A 17,878-nucleotide genomic window follows, 5' to 3' on the forward strand; every position below is an offset into this window, starting at 1 on the left:
CTGGCCATTTTGAGCCTGTAATCGAACCCACAATTGCTGATGCTACAGATACTCAACTAGTCTCAAGAAGGCCAGTTTTATTGCTTCTTTAATCAGCACAACAGTTTTCAGCTGTGCTAACATAATTGCAAAAGGGTTTTCTAATGATCAATTAGCCTTTTAAAATGATAAACTTGGATTAGCAAACACAATGTGCCATTGGAACACAGGACTGATGGTTGCTGATAATGGGCCTCTGTACGCCTATGTAGATATTCCATAAACAATCTGCAGTTTCCAGCTACAATAGCCATTTACAACATTAACAATGTCTACTGTGCCATTAAACCCCTACAACTCATCCAGAATGCCGCAGCCCGTCTGGTGTTCAACCTTCCCAAGTTCTCTCACGTCACCCCGCTCCTCCGCACACTACACTGGCTTCCAGTTGAAGCTCGCATCTGCTACAAGACCATGATGCTTGCCTACAGAGCTGTGAGGGGAACGGCACCTCCGTACCTTCAGGCTCTGATCAGTCCCTACACCCAAACGAGGGCATTGCGTTCATCCACTTCTGGCCTGCTGGCTCCCCTACCTCTGCTGAAGCACAGTTCCCGCTCAGCCCAGTCAAAACTGTTCGCTGCTCTGGCATCCCAATGGTGGAACAAGCTCCCTCACGACGCCAGGACAGCGGAGTCACTCACCACCTTCCGGAGACATTTGAAACCCCACCTATTTTAAGGAACACCTGGGATAGGATAAAGTAATCCTTCCTTTTTTTTTTTAACACTTCTTCTTTTCTTAAATCTGTATTGTTGGTTAAGGGCTTGTAAGTAAGCATTTCACTGTAAGGTCTACACCTGTTGTATTTGGCACATGTGGCAAATAACATTTGATTGGATTTGATTTCAGATCCTATTTGGCACATTTTAGCATTATTTGCATATTTCTGTTAGAGAATGCCTTCTCTGTGAAGTGCCTGTATGTAATCATGCAACTCACCCTTGTATTCATTCTAAACAACACTATATATATTTTTTTGTTGGCAAAGGGTCAAGTCAAAAAAAAAAAGTGTGCACTCTGTTCATAACATATTTTAGTTTTGGGAACAGAGACATTTGCAGAACTTCGGCCAAGTTTCATCTAGCTCCATCTTCTCACACTGCCCGCCACTGGACTTCCTCTCACCACCATATTTGGTGGTGAGTGGAAGTTCTAAATGAATGCTTCAGATGTATACATCCTGTGAGACTCATAAAAGTAGTAAAATAATCACATGTATTACTTCAAAATGGAGATGGCGCTGCCCTGCTCTCACAGACGCCATAATGCGACAGATACAATGATGCGATATCTATCTAAGTCTATGGTTAATATACCTCAGTGGCGCAACGTCGCCTCACACTGTGGAAGTAGGGAAGTACTCCTAACAATTTCCAAACGTAAACTTGCTTCTTTGGCTGTACGTAGGACAGGAGACACATTTCCAGATACCAAAATCATACAAGAAATTTGAGAGAATTATGGGCCAGACAGAAACACAAGCAAAACTTGCCGAATTCCGGCTGTCATAAATCGACACTGTCCTCAAATAATGAATACATTAAATGTCTGGATTGCAAGGTGCAGACAGAGAGCACAGATGCAAAACACATAGATGTATACATTTGCTGCAAAAATCTATTATCCTTCATGAGACAACTGTGGTTGGGCGAGAGAGGGGCAATGAGTGCGGAATCTCTCGCGATAATCCCTGTTCATTCCGATCCGGTCGGTGTTGAATGATTCTGGAAAGATGGCGGTCAGCATCCGAGGCCGTCCGAGCCGAAGCATTCGGATGCGAGGTGAGACGAGATATTTCAATCTGGACCAGAGATTAGCAACCCTCCAAAACACAAAGCTGAACTTTCCTTGTGCCTGTTAGTTGCTTTCTCCTTGCTATCCTTTATTGATTGTTGTGTCTGCTTTGCTTTGACAGGTCGGAATGACAGTGGGGAGGAACATGTACCACTCGATCTTTCCAGAGGTGGGTGAATCAGATTGGAACATGGATTGTCAGCATCCCATTTATTGAATCGTAGATAGTTATCCTATGATTAAAATGCTGCTAGCTAGCTACTAAATGGCCGAAAATCCTAATGTATCTGCATACAAAATCCTTGTTACTAACATGGTTTCCCCTTTATTTACATTTAGCTAGTTAGCATAGTTAGCAGTAATTCATAACATGATCATCACATTGTTGTTTTGATGCATCTGATTTGCAGCAATAGCTAACAGTGAATGCGAAATAGATAGCATTCTAGCTAATGTCATTCATTGTTTCTATCTTACTGAATATGGCTTGTATAGCTACAATTCAATGCTAATTCAATGCCATTGGCATTGGTTTTCAACTAGAGAAATGTGTCCCAGTCCCTTCCTTGATTTTTGTAGAATAGGCCCATGCCTTGTATTGAAGCTTAATGCCAGCAGTTAGGACTATCCTACCTTATCATCATGATCCAAATACTAAGGATCTTTATTGCATTGTTTATGTTTTTGCATCATGGGAGAAAATGTAACTGGCCTTTTTACAGGAATACTCTGTCCCTGTGATATCCTATATTTCCTCAGGGACACTTCACACTAATTCACTTCATGCTCCAAAGTTGAAGTCACTTGTCTGAAGCATAGAATAGCACATTCTGACCATTGAAGAAGAGTCATGTTTTAATCATGTATAGCTCTAATTTGTTTATTGCTATGCTCAGTCTAGTGAAGAATTGTTTCACTTCAGGATAGAATAAACATGGCATGGTTGTTTTCAAACAGACAAACATTGTGCATTTTAGTTGAATAGATTTGCCTCAAACGCATGTTTTGCAGTTATCCCAAGTAGTTTTGTTGAAATAACAACATGGTACAATTTGTTGAATCATCACAGGGACCTACAAATAACATCCTACCATGGATATAGAACCTGTGGGTACTTTTATTTACACCAGACTTTACAGTCGTGTGCTGTTACAAACTCTTCTTTCGGTGGGGGTACCTTTTATTTAGGTGTGCCCTGATCCCAAATGTGTTTCTGTTTCCAGTTTATTGCTGGTCACATTCACTAATGAGGCTTTGTCACGCTCATGCAGGTCTCACCTGAACACAGTGTGTTTTGTTACTGGAATGTATTGGAACAGAGTTGAGCCTGGTGAATAAACTTACTGACCACTTATTGACCTTGATTGACCTTGATGTATCATTTCAGATCCTTCAGACAACCTTCGGGAAATCCTTCAGAATGTTGCCAAGCAACAAGGAGTCTCCAACATGCGCAAACTCGGTCACCTGAACAACTTCATAAAGGTTTGTGGGGCAACATCTCAGCAGACATTAAGGGATACTTCAGGAATTTGGCAATTAGTCCCTTTATCTACTTCTCCAGAGTCAGATGAACTTGCGGATACCATTTTTATGTCTCTGTGTGAAGTTTGAAGGAAGTTACTAACGAGCGCTAGCGCAATTGCTAACTAGCGTCAGCGCAATGACTGGAAGTCTATGGTATCTGCTAACATGCTAGCAGATGCCCATAGACTTCCAGTCATTGAGTTAACGCTAGTTAGTATTGGCTCGCGAAACTACCTCTATCTTCCTTCATACTGGACACAGAGACCTAACAATGGTATCCACAAGTGAATCTGACTAAATCCCGAAGTATCCCTTTAAGTGTATGTAACGTTTGATTCTTTGTGTTTGGATGTGATCTTATGAGTTTTTTTTCTTTTCTACATCTGTTACAGCTTCTCTGCAATGTAGGCCACTCAGAGGAGAAGCTTGGGTTTACACATGAAGAGATCATCATTTGGTGAGTCTTTTGAGAAATTAATCTCCACCAGTGCTACATGTACAGTACTAGTTTCTCTGGGTTGATTTTGTGATGTTTCTACTATACATGATACAAAAAATAAAGTGCAGATTCATTGTTCCTCATTCTACTTTACCTCTCTCTCTCTCTCTCTCTCTCTCTCTCTCTCTCTCTCGCTCTCGTCTCTCTCTCTCTCTCTCTCTCTCTCTCTCTCGCTCTCGCTCTCGCTCTCGCTCTCGCTCTCGCTCTCGCTCTCGCTCTCGCTCTCGTCTCTCTCTCTCTCTCTCTCTCTCTCTCTGTCTCTCTTGCTTTCTCTCTCTCTCCACTTCCTTCCCCTCTTCTAGTCTCCGGTTAGCACTGTTGAATGAGGCTAAGGAGGTGCGAGCTGCAGGCCTGAGGGCTCTCCGCTACCTGATCAGAGACAGCGCTATTCTCCAGAAGGTCCTCCGGCTTCAGGTAGACTACCTGATCGCCAGGTGAGTGCTACATCTATGCTGTGTGTGTGTTTTATGCCAATGTTGAGCCCACTTAACCTTTCAACCACTAATTGTGTATTTTCCTCTCCAGGTGCATAGACATCCAGCAAAGCAATGAGGTGGAGAGGACACAGGCTCTCAGGCTGGTGCGAAAGGTGAGACACCCCAACCTCTCCCTAACTAAATTCAGTAAGATGTTGAGGTATGACCAGTTATATGTCTATTTGTTAAACAATAAAGATCCCTCTGTCACCGGAGTACTACAATGTGAGATGAGTGTGAGACACTGATCTGTCCCCTCTCTGCTGCCCCCTACAGATGATCACTGTGAATGCACTGCTCTTCCCCTCGTCTGTCACCAACTCCCTCATTGCCGTGGGCAACGATGGGCTACAGGAGCGAGACCGCATGGTACGCGCCTGTATCGCCATCATCTGTGAACTTGGTGGGTGAGAGAGCAAACACACACAAACGTATCTATACCATACGTGATGTTCTGGTTAAACCCTGTGTGATTCCTTTGTTCTGCAGCTCTGAAGAACCCTGTGGTGGTAGCCCAGAGGGGTGGTCTCAGCACCATTCTGAAGAACGTGATCGACTGTCAGCTGAGCCGCATGAACGAGGCACTCATCACTACCATCCTACACCTCCTCAACCACCCACACACACGCCAGTATGTGCGCTCGGATGTGGAGCTCGAGGTACTGACAACACACACACACACACACACACACTCTCGCACACAAAGAGCAGCATTCATAAACAGGAATTTGATTATTTCCTCATTGAATGCGATTGTTCTTCTTCTTCTGTTTCTCTAACAGCAAATCCTGGCCCCTTACACTGACTTCCACTACAGACACAATGCAGACACGCCAGAGGGGCAGCTCAAGTGAGTGTGGATGATAGTGCAATATATTTAATTATGTACTATGCACTGTATTTTATGGAGTGTTGTATTGACTGTTGGAATCATTTTGGGGATTTGAATCATGCATTCTGATGTCCACCCCAGGGAAGACAGGGAGGCTCGATTCTTGGCCAGTAAAATGTCCATAGTTGCTTCCTTTCGCTCCTGGTCAGGTAAACTTTACCCCTTCATATTCAATAATATCTGAGTTTGAGTGTGTATATACCCTGATGGCTCTTACGTGATATTAGTGGTGTGGTATAAACATAGGATGAAGATGTCCCTATCTGATCCTACTCTGTCTACTTCTCACTCCAGGCATCATTAACCTGTGCAAGTCAGGCAACTCTGGAATCCAGTCTCTTATTGGCCTGCTCTGTATACCAAATATGGAAGTAAGGGTAAGTACAGCATCAAATAGACATTATCAGCACCTGACAACTGAGGTGAAAGGGAATGCAGTGTCCTCAAGTTTACCTCAAGATTGCTTTATGGTTGTGCTCAATAACGCAGATAACAATGTCACTCAGTTTAATGTAGGAATAATGTAGAGCACACCCTAAAACTATCATTATTTTCTGACTTCTCATCAAAATGTTATACATTTTTTATTAGTGATTAATAAAGTCTCTATTAAGAGTGTGTGGTGTAAACCTGGTTCCTCTCGACCTCCCACAGAAAGGCTTATTAGAGGTGATATATGATATCTTCCGGCTCCCCATGCCGGTTGCGACTGCAGACTTTATGGAAGCACTTGTCAGTGTGGGTGGGTACAATGTCACTTTTTGTGTCTTTTCAAGTTAATAGCCTTTCTTTTCTTATCATATATCTCATGTACCATGTATTATTAGGTAACAAAGTATACTTGTCTATATTCCACCTGTAGACCCTAGTAGGTTCCAAGACAATTGGAGGTTATCAGATGGCTTTGTGGCTTCCGAAGCAAAAGTTATCCTTCCACATCGAGCTCGGTCAAGGTAAGAACAATCACTTATTTGAACTCTCTTTAACTCATGATTGATTTAGACATTGTCTGCATAAACTCAATTTGTTCTCTTACTGCCCTCAGGCCTGACTTAATGGATAACTACCTAGCGTTGGTACTGTCTGCCTTCATCAAGAGTGGACTTCTTGAGGTATGGTCATCAATATCAGAGGATCAATACGTTTGTGTATATTCAACCAAATAGGGCAGTTGCATATCTGTCAATATTGGTACCTAAAGATCCCACACACAAACTACTATTGTCTGTCGTGTAAAGCCTGTGTACCTCTCAACAGGGTCTCGTTGAGGTTATCACAAGCACTGATGACACCATCTCTGTGCGAGCCACCATTCTACTGGGAGAACTGCTTCACATGGTAACTCAACTCACTGTTCGCTCAGCTGTTAACATTATGTGAGGTCAATGAACTGGACCATAGGAGGATATGCTGTAGGACTTTTTGACACATTTGTTTTTAATGAGTTTTTATGGTCCCAGGTGTTATTGTTGTAACTGTTTATTTTTGTTTCCCTCCCAGGCCAACACCATCCTGCCCCACTCCCACAGCCACCACCTGCACTGTCTGCCCACACTCATCAACAAGGCAGCCTCCTTCGACATCGCTCAGGAGAAGAGACTGTGAGTGACAGCTACTTACCATAGAGTACTGAGGACATTCCTTGGGGTCACTGTAGACGGGGACCATTGTGAGGAATTGACTCTGTCGCAGACAGGAGAAAAGACTATGACTAGTTACATGAAACTCTCTAACCTAATCCTCATTAAACAAAGTACACTGAGTGTACAAACATTAGAAACACATGCTCTTTCCACGACATAGACTGACCAGGTGAAAGCTATGATCCCTTATTGATGTCACTTTAATCAGTGTAGATGAATGGGAAGAAACAGGTTAAAGAAGGATTTTTAAGTCTTGAGACAATTGAGACATGGATTGTGTATGTGTGCCATTCACAGGGTGAATGGGCAAGACAAAAGATTTAAGTGCCTTTGAACGGGGTATGGTAGTAGGTGCCAGGCGCACCGCTTTGAGTGTGTAAACAACTTAAATGTTGCTGGGTTTTTCACGCTCAACAGTTTCCCATTTGTATCAAGAATGGTCCACCACCCAAAGGACATCCAGCCAACTTGACACAACTGTGGGAAGCATTGGAGTCAACATGGGCCAGCATCCCTGTGGAACGCTTTCGACCCCTTGTAGAGTCCATGCCCTGACGAATTTAGGCTGTTCTAAGGGCAAAAGGGGTGCAACTCAATATTAGGAAGGTGTTCCTAATGTTTTGTACACCCTATGTATATGCTACAAGAGAGTCCCATAAAATACATTGGATTTTGTATTATTAACACGGACACTGACACAACAGCTGTTTTTTTAAAAATTCAGACGGGCGAGTGCAGCGGTCAACTACCTGAAACATTTCCATGAGAAGAAGAAGAGAGGACCCAAACCCAACAGCCTGTACCTGGACCACATCATCTGCAAATCGAAGGCTTCTCACTACTGTAGAGACCAGCACTTTAGACCACAGAGAGATATCTTTGTCATTAAGGTACATATCAAACCATGCCACTGTGTTGCAACACAAGCTTCTTGGATTTGTTGTAGTGGTATTTGTAATGCTGTCCTTGTTTGCATTGCAGGACACTGAGGATGCTCTCATGATGAACCTGAGAGACAGCCACATCCTCAACCACAAAGAAAACCTGGACTGGAATTGGGTTCTCATCGCAACAATATTGAAGGTGAGTGGACCAGGACTGCAATAAATACTTATTCCAGTCAGTATATTTTACAGTACTGTCTTTTGTTCAAAGGAGTAAAAAAAAAACTTCATTTTTACCCGTCTGTAGTGGCCAAATGTTAACCTGCGGAGCAATAAAGATGAACAAATGCACAAGTAAGTACAATGTTCACCTCCTGTTTGTAACTATAGCAAACCAAAGGTTCTCTCTCTGTCTGACCCTGGGTTCTCTCTCTGTCTGACCCTGGGTTCTCTCTCTGTCTGACCCTGGGTTCTCTCTCTGTCTGACCCTGGGTTCTCTCTCTGTCTGACCCTGGGTTCTCTCTCTGTCTGACCCTGGGTTCTCTCTCTGTCTGACCCTGGGTTCTCTCTCTGTCTGACCCTGGGTTCTGTTTCTGCAGGTTTGTGCGCAGGCTGCTGTTCTTCTATAAGCCCAGCAGTAAGCTGTACGGCAGCCTGGAGCTGGACCACAGTAAGGCCAGGCAGCTCACTGTGGTGGGATGTCAGTTCATCAAGTTCCTCCTGGAGTCTGAGGAGGTGAGAGGGTTTACTATGAGGCAAAACTCTATTAGACTACTGATATTTACACACAACAGTGGATAATTTCACTATCCAGACTTATTAATGATCAGTACACAAAGTTAAACAACTTTTGATTGAAACTCTTTTGATAATCAAATATTGAATTACATGACTTTACGTGACCTCTTTATCAATGTCCAACAGTTCTTCAACATTACCTTTGTCTGTGTGTCAGGATGGGCAGGCGTACCTGGAGGACCTAATAAAGGACATAGTTCAGTGGCTCTCCTCTTCCTCAGGGCTCAAGCCTGACCGCAGTCTCCAGAGCAACGGCTTGCTCACCACTCTCAGCCAGCACTACTTCCTGTTCCTGGGCACTCTCTCCTCACACTCGCACGGGATCAAGATGCTGGAGAAGTGCAGTGTCTTCCAGTGGTCAGTCTCACCGTCCACTAGTCTGTTTTTCCAAACATGTACTCTGATCATACCTCTTGGGAGATCCCTAATGTCTTGGAATCTGTCCCATTTAAAGGTGCCCAATGCCTTTTTAAGCTTCTGCAGAGAGAATTTCCTTTGTCCTCTTTCACTCTCACTTCATCTTCACTCAAATTATTGTGTTGGACTGTGTATGGTACTTGAGCAGTACATTGATTCTCTGTATCCTGTGCTCTCCTACTAGCCTGTTGAACATCTGTACTCTGAAGAATCAGGACCACCTGCTGAAACTCACTGTCTCCATACTGGACTACAGCCGTGACGGGCTGTCCAGGGTCATTCTGTCCAAGATCCTCACTGCTGCCACTGACGTAAGAACACCACCACTAACACTGAGAAAACACACAGATGGAATTCGCACACAAATGGATAAATCTTGGTTTCATAGAGGTGGTTGGAGGAGCTTGCACAGGTGTTTGGAAAGCAAACTTATGAGCAACTTGGTTTGTTGTGTTTTCAATGGAGCATATGTTAGTGTTTTTGAGTGACAGCCTGTCCTCTTCTGCCCTCTTGGTGTACCACAGAACTGCAGGTTGTATGCCACTAAACACCTGCGGGTGCTGCTTCGTGCCAACGTGGAGTTCTTCAGTAACTGGGGCATCGAGCTTCTGGTCACCCAGCTCCACGACCGCAACAAGACCATCTCCATGGAGGCGCTGGACACACTGGACGAGGCCTGTGAGGACAAGGTGAGGGATGAGGGGCCTGAGTGTCTGTTGTGGTGCCTTGCTATGTGCTGTTCCCTGGGAACTGTTATACCTTACAGTCTGTACTTTAGTTTAGTCCAGCAGCTTTTGACTCCAGAAGTGTATTAGCTGACGTGTCTCTGTGGTGTTTTTTCCTCCAGGCAAACCTCCATGCTCTGATCCAGATGAAGCCAGCTCTCACTCACCTGGGGGACAAGGGGGTCCTGCTGCTGCTACGGTAAGCTGCTGGGAGAAAACGCAGCTATTTTTTGCTTTTCTGTATTAGGTCCCTTTGTCTCTGACCTCTGGGATTCTTATCTCCAGGTTCTTGTCCATTCCAAAGGGCTTCTCCTACCTCAATGAGAGGGGTTACGTCACCAAGCAGCTAGAGAAATGGCAGAAGGTACATTTATACTCAACCAAACAATGGCATGAATTATGATTTGCATCTTTTTGCTGTCACATGAAAGCATAGAAAACTCTTTGAGTTTTTATATCATTCTGTGTTTTGCAGGACTATAACCTGAAGTATGTGGACATGATAGAGGAGCAGCTTAACGAGGCTCTAACCACGTACCGCAAGCCTGTCGACGGAGACAACTATGTACGCCGAAGCAACCAAAGGTTACAGAGGCCAAATGTTTATCTTCCTGTGCATCTGTATGGCCAGCTTGTCCATGATAAGACAGGCTGCCATCTACTGGAAGTCCAGGTAACTGCAGCTACTTGAACCACTCACTATTACACTAGTCAAGTAGCATATACAAGCACAATGGGTTTAAACTCTTTTCCTCCTTCTCTTCAGAATGTGGTTCCTGACCTAAGCTACACTGTCCGTTCCCCAATGCTGGACAAGTGGGAGGGCATCAAACAGCTAAAAGCAGCACTTTGGGCCTTGGTCAGTATAATGGAGAATGACTAACTACCACATCTGTTGTCATCATCAGAGTTCCACAGTTATGTGCCAATTATTGATAAGATTCACACATTAAATAGTTTTCATAATAACATGAGTATGAATGTTTTTCAACTGTTTGTTTCCAGGGTAACATAGGGTCGTCAAACTGGGGGTTGAACCTCTTGCAGGAGGAGGGGGTGATCCCTGACATAGTGGTTCTGGCCCTGCACTGTGAGGTCCTCTCCATCAGGGGGTAAGACACATTGATATTTGAAACTCATATTCAAGGTGCTTCTAATGAAGCAGCATGCTTGTGCTGTCCCATAAGAAAACTATATCTCTGTCCAGGATCTCTCTGTAATGTCTGTCTGCTGTCTCTGTGTAGGACGTGTCTGTACGTGTTGGGGCTGATCTCGAAGACACGTCAGGGCTGTGACATGCTGAAGCAGCACGGCTGGGATGCTGTAAGACACAGCCGCCGGACGCTGTGGCCCGTTGTCCCAGACGACATGGAGCCCCCCCCCAACCCTCCCAGCCTGCTGTCCTCTGTCCCCTCCAGCCTCAGCCTGGCCTCTGACTCCACCAGCTCTAGACACAACAGCGAGAGTGACTCCACACAGCCCAGTAAGTCTCAGCCCAGTTTCAGTCTGTAGTCATCATAATACAACTGGTATTCATTTATTTTTAACCTGTACAGTATCGCCAAATGTTTACTCCATACTACGAAGAGTTAACCTTGAGTGGTCATTTCCAGGTATGTACATCATGGATGATGAGAGGCTGGAGAACTGTGACCTGTCGGACGATCCTCCCATGTACATGAGACCCAAGTACAAGGACCGCAGCCCCTTCACCCTCCTGGCTTCCAGCCGCTTCCGCAACCACCTCCTCCACTCCCTGTCGCTCTCCGGGAAGATGCTGCGCAGCACCAGTGACCCCAAGGGCACCACCAGGGACCACGGAGGAGGGATGGAAGGGGAACAGGGGCGCAAACGCACCGTCACTGAACCCAGCTACACCTTTGGATCTTCAGATGTCTTCCCAATCTATAATGACGGCCACCTGCCCAAAAGCCCCTCTGCCAACCTAGAAACTTCCATTGTGGGCAGCAAGGCCTCTGAGAACCAGGACAGCACCCCCAGCTTTGGGGAGGGCGAGGAAGATGGGGAGGGGGAGGGGAGGCTGCCAGGCCGGTCAGTGGGGGTAGGAGGGTCAGGGGTGGGGGAGAACCAGAGAGAGCAGACTAGCCGGGAACGCCTGGCCGGGGATGGTCCGTCCGGAGGGGGCGGGGGAGCTCCGTTTAAATCGCGCAGTCAGAGCTTCAACACGGACACGACCACCAGCGGCATCAGCTCTATGAGCTCCAGCCCCTCCAGGGAGACCCTGCCCTCCACCATCGACACGGACGGTGTCAGCCTCAACAGTGTGATCAGCGCTAAGACCATCCAGACCCTGACCTCCCTCACGCCCCAGCCCCACACCACCCACCTCTCCTCCCTGTCCAAGTCCAGCTCTGCCTCCCTGGTGCCCCCCGGCTCCTCCCACACCCTCCCCCGCCGCGCCCAGTCAATCAAGTCGCCCTCATTGACCACCCTGAGCGGCCTGACAGACTGCAGCCTCATGTACTCCAACTCCCGCGACGCGCTGGGCTACGCCACTCTGAAGTACGCCACTTCCTGTGACACGTACGCCAGTCAGCGTGATGCACTGGGATACGCTACTCTGAAGAGGCTGCAGCAGCAGAGGATCCACTCGTCCCTGTCCCACAGCGAGGCTCTGGCCTCCCCAGCCAAAGACGTGCTCTTCACTGATACCATCACCATGAAGACTGGCAGCCTGGACTCCAGACTCACCCCACGGTGGTAACATGAACACACACACACATTGAAACATATGCCTCCACTCACTCTGTCCCCCTTGACTCGTACCTGTCCACACACACACTCCCTTAAGAAGTCCTTTTCTAGAATCTCCCATGACTACAGTACTACTTCTCTGAATACTCTTTCTCAGCCCGTTCTTTTACTTCCTGTTCTTGCTCCACTCTTCTCTTTAGATGCTCCTCATTCTTTGATGACAAGATCAACTGAGTTTGACCTCTGCTCTGGCTTGAATTCAAGTTGCAATGAGGTTTTGTTCTGTAATCTGCTGAAATATTGAGTGTTAAACGTACCAGGAACTTTGTTGAAACCAAAAAGCATTACTCATTCCATTTGTAAACATAGCAACATTTCTGTCGTCCACTCTCTCAGTAGGCTTATCATCCCATCCCCGGAATCATGTTCTTAAAAACGTCTATTGACGCACCAGAGCATTAATCTAAGTAACGTAATAAAAAAATCCCCATGAAAGTCTGTCAGTTTAAACTAGAGACACTATATGACCAAAAGTATGTGGACACCTGCTTGTCGAACATCTCATTCCAAAATCATGGGCATTAATATGGAGTTGGTCCCCCATTTGCTGCTATAACAGCCTCCACTCTTCTGGGAAGGCTTTCCACTAGATGTTGGAACGTTGAGCGGGGACTTGCTTCCATTCAGCCACAAGAGCATTTGGAAAGGGCCTTCACCAAACTGTTGTCACAAAGTTGGAAGCACAGAATCGTCTAGAATGTCATTGTATGCTGTAGCGTTAAGATTTCCCTTCACTGGAACTAAGGGGCCTAGCCCGAACCATGAAAAACAGCCCCAGACCATTATTCCTTCTCCATCAAACTTTACAGTTGGCACTCTGTATTGGGGCAAGTAGCGTTCTCCTGGTATCCGCCAAACTCAGATTTGTCCGTCGGACTGCCAGATGGTGAAGTGTGATTCATCACTCCAGAGAACGCGTTTCCACTGCTCCAGAGTCCAATGGCGGCAAACTTTACACCACTCCAGCCGACGCTTGGCATTGCGCATGGTGATCTTAGGCTTGTGTGCAGCTGCTCGGCCATGGAAACCCATTTCATGAAGCTCCAGACGAACAGTTATTGTGCTGACGTTGCTTCCAAAGGTAGTTTGGAACTCGGTAGTGAGTGTTGCAACCGAGGACAGACAATTTTTACGCGCTTCAGCACTCGGCGGTCTCGTTCTGTGAGCTTGTGTGGCCTACCACTTCGCGGCTGAGCCGTTGTTTTCCTTAGATGTTTCCACTTCACAATAACAGCACTCACAGTTGACCGGGGCAGCTTTAGCAGGGCAGAAATTTGACAAACTGACTTGTTGGAAAGGTGCCATCCTATGACGGTGCCACGTTGAAAGTCACTGTGCTCTTCAGTAAGGCCATTCTACTGCCAATGTTTGTCTGTGGAGATTGCATGGCTGTGTGCTTGATTTTATACACCTGTCAGCAACGGTCTGGCTGAAATAGCCAAATCCACTAATTTGAAGGGGTGTCCACATACTTTTGTATATATAGTGTATCTGTTTTTTTGCATGGGCTGCGTCTCAATCCAGTTATCTGCCTATGTCAGCCTATCGCATAGCGGTGAAAGGTGGCCGAGCTACAACAGTGTTTATCAGAACATGAGACACCGGAAAATTGGTGTTCTCACCAAAACGTCTGTAGCGTCCGAATTATTTGACCTACAAACTAATATGATTTTGGAATGAGGTGTTCGACGAGCAGGTGTACCTTTCCTGCCTGCTAACTCACTGCATGTCTTTTTATCTCCAGGTTCCTGAAGGCTCTGAGTTTTGCCTCCCTGGACAAGGAGGATCTGCTGAGCCCCATCAGCCAGAGCACTCTGCAGCGGTGCTCCTCAGTGAGATCCATGCTGTCCAGCGCCACCTACGGCAGCTCTGATGACTTCATCGGCCTGGCGCTGCCTGTGGACATCAACAACATGTTCCAGGTACTGACCATCGTATGACCCCTCTCTCTGAACCCAGATGCACTGAGCCCTCTTTCCCCCCTCATCCCTCTTTCCCCCCCTCATCCCTCTTTCCCCCCTCATCCCTCTTTCCCCCCTCATCCCTCTTTCCCCCCCCATCCCTCTTTCCCCCCTCATCCCTCTTTCCCCCCTCATCCCTCTTTCCCCCTCATCACTCTTTCCCCCCCTCATCCCTCTTTCCCCCCCTCTATCCATTTATTTTACTTCTACTCTACACTCTACTAAGGAAATAGAGGTTGTTTACCAATATGATCTATTTAAGACCTCTATTTAAACTTGTGTCATAACTCCATCATAATATTTGGATAAAGCTGTTGAGTGTTACTGCAATGTGTTATTTTGTTCCTAGATAAAAGAAACACCATATTTCCAGAAGAGGACCAGCCCGCCCTCTGAGGACAGATCTGCCAAATTCTTCTCTGGAGACTCAGATGGTAAGAAACAGGCCGGGGCCAACACAATCTGTTTTCTTCAGTAAGAAGTTGTATAACACTGAGTTTAGCACAGGGGTAATGATGACTCTGCTACTGATACAGGAGGCCCGCTCAGGACCAACCGGTTTGAATAAAAAGGGGAAATGCATGATCATGTGGATATGTGCCCCTTCTCCCAGGCCCCAGCCCTCACTCCCGGCATGCTGTGCTTCGCTCCCAGCTGAGCATCACCGAGCTGATGGGGGTGAGCCGGGCGGAGCAGCAGAAGCTGCTGGGATCAGAGGAGACTGGTCTACAGGAACACAACGATGACAACTGTCTCTACTGCACCGGGCTTTCTGTGCTCGGCTTCAGCGCTTCCAACAGCAGCCCAGGTAAGTGGCAGATACAAACACCATACAACAGAACATTGTGCTGTTTATCAATTCGTGCCCTTTGCGTCATTGTACTTCCTTGTATGTTTATATTATTAGCAGTCAGCAACCAATAAACCACTTAATTAAACTCACCTTTCTCCATCAGACTTGACGGAGGAACCCCCTTTCTCAGAGTGGTGCGATCCGCCTGTGCAGAACCACCTGGAGGTCATGGGCCAATCCAAACTGTCAGGAGTGTCCGGGTGCAGTGATGCTGTGTCCCAGGGCTCCCCAGGAAGCATCCGCAGCACTGAACTGGTTTTGGGTAAATGTCATGTTTTCATTTTCTCTCATACCATGCTTTTCTCCAAGCGAAGGGTTTTCTTTTGTTGTTGAGGAGGGATGGACTAACCCTACTGGCTCTCTGTGGTCTCTCTCCCCCCTCAGGAGTGAAGTCCATCCCAGAGGAATCTCCGGCCGGCAGGGTTCTCCTCAGGAAGGAGGTCCTGCGTCTCGTGGTCAACCTCAGCTCCTCTGTGGGGACCAAAGGCCATGAGACGAACCTGCTAACGTAAGACACACACACACACACACACACATACACACACACACACACACACACATATAGACACACTCAAACTGAGGTTGATATCCCTGGCTGTGTGTGTTGTCTTGACAGGATCAAGGAGAAGTTCCCCTATGCATTCGATGACATCTGTCTCTACTCTGAGGTGTCTTACCTGCTGGCCCACTGCATGTTCCGTCTGTCCGCACGCCGCTTCATCCAGGAGCTCTTCCAAGACGTGCCATTCATTCCGGTAAACAACACACACATTCATAAATAATAAACAATGCATGTTGGCTGTTCTTCTATTCACTTCTGTCTCTTCCTCAGATGTACGAAGAGGCAGAGAGCATCCTCTCCAAGCTGCCAAAGAACGGACCAGCCGACCCTCCACCTGAGCCCTGAGTCATCCCTACTGCCCTTCCCTTCCATCTCTCAGCCAGTCAAACCCTGAGTCATCCCTACTGCCCTTCCCTTCCATCTCTCAGCCAGTCAAACCCTGAGTCATCCCTACTGCCCTTCCCTTCCATCTCTCAGCCAGTCAAACCCTGAGTCATCCCTACTGCCCTTCCCTTCCATCTCTCAGCCAGTCAAACCCTGAGTCATCCCTACTGCCCTTCCCTTCCATCTCTCAGCCAGTCAAACCCTGAGTCATCCCTACTGCCCTTCCCTTCCATCTCTCAGCCAGTCAAACCCTGAGTCATCCCTACTGCCCTTCCCTTCCATCTCTCAGCCAGTCAAACCCTGAGTCATCCCTACTGCCCTTCCCTTCCATCTCTCAGCCAGTCAAACCCTGAGTCATCCCTACTGCCCTTCCCTTCCATCTCTCAGCCAGTCAAACCCTGAGTCACCACTACTGATCTTCCAGTCAACCACAACCCCTAAAGCCTGAATCAAACCCCAACCCCACCCCCGGGACCTGCACTTAACCCTTCAAACCTCAACCCCCGGAACCTTCAGTTAACCCTCAAACCTCAACCCCCACCCCTGGAACCTTCAGTTAACCCTCAACCTCCACCCACGGAAACTTCAGTTAACCCTCAAACCTCAACCCCCACCCCTGGAACCTTCAGTTAACCCTCAACCTCCACCCACGGAACCTTCAGTTAACCATCAAACCTCAACCCCCAACCCCCTGAACCTTGGACTTTATACCCCTCAAACTTCACTCAACCCCCACCCCTGACCCCTGACCCCTGACCCCTGACTTGTGAGACAACCCTAACCCCTGAACCACAGACCCTTGAGTCACTACCAACCACAGCTCTGTAGGGCCTGAGTCACCTTCCACCCCATGTACTCCCTTACCTCTCCGTACCAGAGTGCACTCACTGTATGTCCTCCTGGGATTTGGACAAAGAATAGAGAAAATATGGAGAAGGAGGGAATAAATAGGTTCTTCCTATTGACTTAGTTTGAGATATGATGGATGGATAACGCAGGATGAACAAATATTCCATTTTCTATCTGATCAAATGATGACAGCCAGCTGTGAGCGTTTTTAACAAAGCTCATTTTGGGAAATTCATCACAAACTGAACTTGGATCACAATCAAATCCAAATGGCATAAAACAAAAGCTTAAAACAGTCCATTCCTGAGGGCTTCCTCAGTTTTTCTTAGTATATGACTGCATCCCAACCACTGGTGTGAAATACCACAGCATGTTGTTTTTAGCTTGGCTTCTCCCAAAGTGGATCCATTGACTTTGACTAAAACACTAAAGAGGAGGGTTCCTCTGCTTAACACTAAAACCTCTCTGCATCTGGAGAGAGGTCCATGCCATTATGAAAATCCATATGTCTAATCATTACACCTGAACAAAGAACAGTGAAGGAGAATAGTGATGAAAAGGCTTTTGGTATTGCTCTATTTAATGACGGCAGATACAGGTAAGCCAAACGATCATCAGTCACTGATGCAGTTTGGTGGTTGTCTCTGTTGTTTGTTGACGTGCTAAAGAGGAAATGTTCCTCCTTGCCCTTTGCTGGATTTTGTTTTGTTGTTATGTTTAGGTTTTTTGTTTGTCTGTGTTTTTAAGCATATATATTAAGAACTGAACAACTACATGTAGGAGTGAAATTTACCAAA

At 46.5% G+C, this 17,878-nt stretch overlaps 1 protein-coding gene across 1 annotated transcript; it reads left to right on the forward strand.

Annotated features, from left to right (window-relative positions):
• The first annotated feature begins 1,771 nt into the window (after positions 1 to 1,771).
• On the forward strand, positions 1,772 to 16,326 carry LOC311135568 (rapamycin-insensitive companion of mTOR-like). The gene is made up of 37 exons (XM_084169579.1): positions 1,772 to 1,823; positions 1,958 to 2,005; positions 3,224 to 3,321; positions 3,756 to 3,820; positions 4,165 to 4,296; positions 4,388 to 4,451; positions 4,615 to 4,741; positions 4,828 to 4,997; positions 5,121 to 5,188; positions 5,312 to 5,379; positions 5,525 to 5,607; positions 5,885 to 5,972; positions 6,093 to 6,183; positions 6,276 to 6,342; positions 6,488 to 6,568; positions 6,731 to 6,831; positions 7,598 to 7,763; positions 7,855 to 7,956; positions 8,065 to 8,111; positions 8,357 to 8,492; positions 8,713 to 8,912; positions 9,157 to 9,283; positions 9,497 to 9,661; positions 9,820 to 9,896; positions 9,983 to 10,061; positions 10,173 to 10,370; positions 10,464 to 10,556; positions 10,703 to 10,809; positions 10,942 to 11,180; positions 11,311 to 12,418; positions 14,217 to 14,394; positions 14,783 to 14,867; positions 15,047 to 15,241; positions 15,390 to 15,548; positions 15,671 to 15,794; positions 15,903 to 16,041; positions 16,119 to 16,326. The coding sequence occupies exons 1-37, from the start codon at positions 1,775 to 1,777 to the stop codon at positions 16,191 to 16,193; spliced, it is 5,199 nt and encodes a 1,732-aa protein (XP_084025705.1). The 5' UTR covers positions 1,772 to 1,774; the 3' UTR covers positions 16,194 to 16,326.
• The last annotated feature ends 1,552 nt before the right edge of the window (positions 16,327 to 17,878 follow it).

The sequence above is a fragment of the Coregonus lavaretus genome (assembly GCF_964263955.1).
Source record: "Coregonus lavaretus genome assembly, chromosome: 10".
NCBI lineage: Eukaryota > Metazoa > Chordata > Actinopteri > Salmoniformes > Salmonidae > Coregonus > Coregonus lavaretus.

Bases quoted from the DNA above. Each gene is read 5' to 3' on its own strand.
- LOC311135568 (XM_084169579.1), top strand. From the start codon at position 1,775: ATGGCGGTCAGCATCCGAGGCCGTCCGAGCCGAAGCATTCGGATGCGA. The intron at 10,062-10,172 runs GTACATTTATAC...TGTGTTTTGCAG, and splicing joins AGCTAGAGAAATGGCAGAAG to GACTATAACCTGAAGTATGT. The intron at 15,795-15,902 runs GTAAGACACACA...TTGTCTTGACAG, and splicing joins CATGAGACGAACCTGCTAAC to GATCAAGGAGAAGTTCCCCT.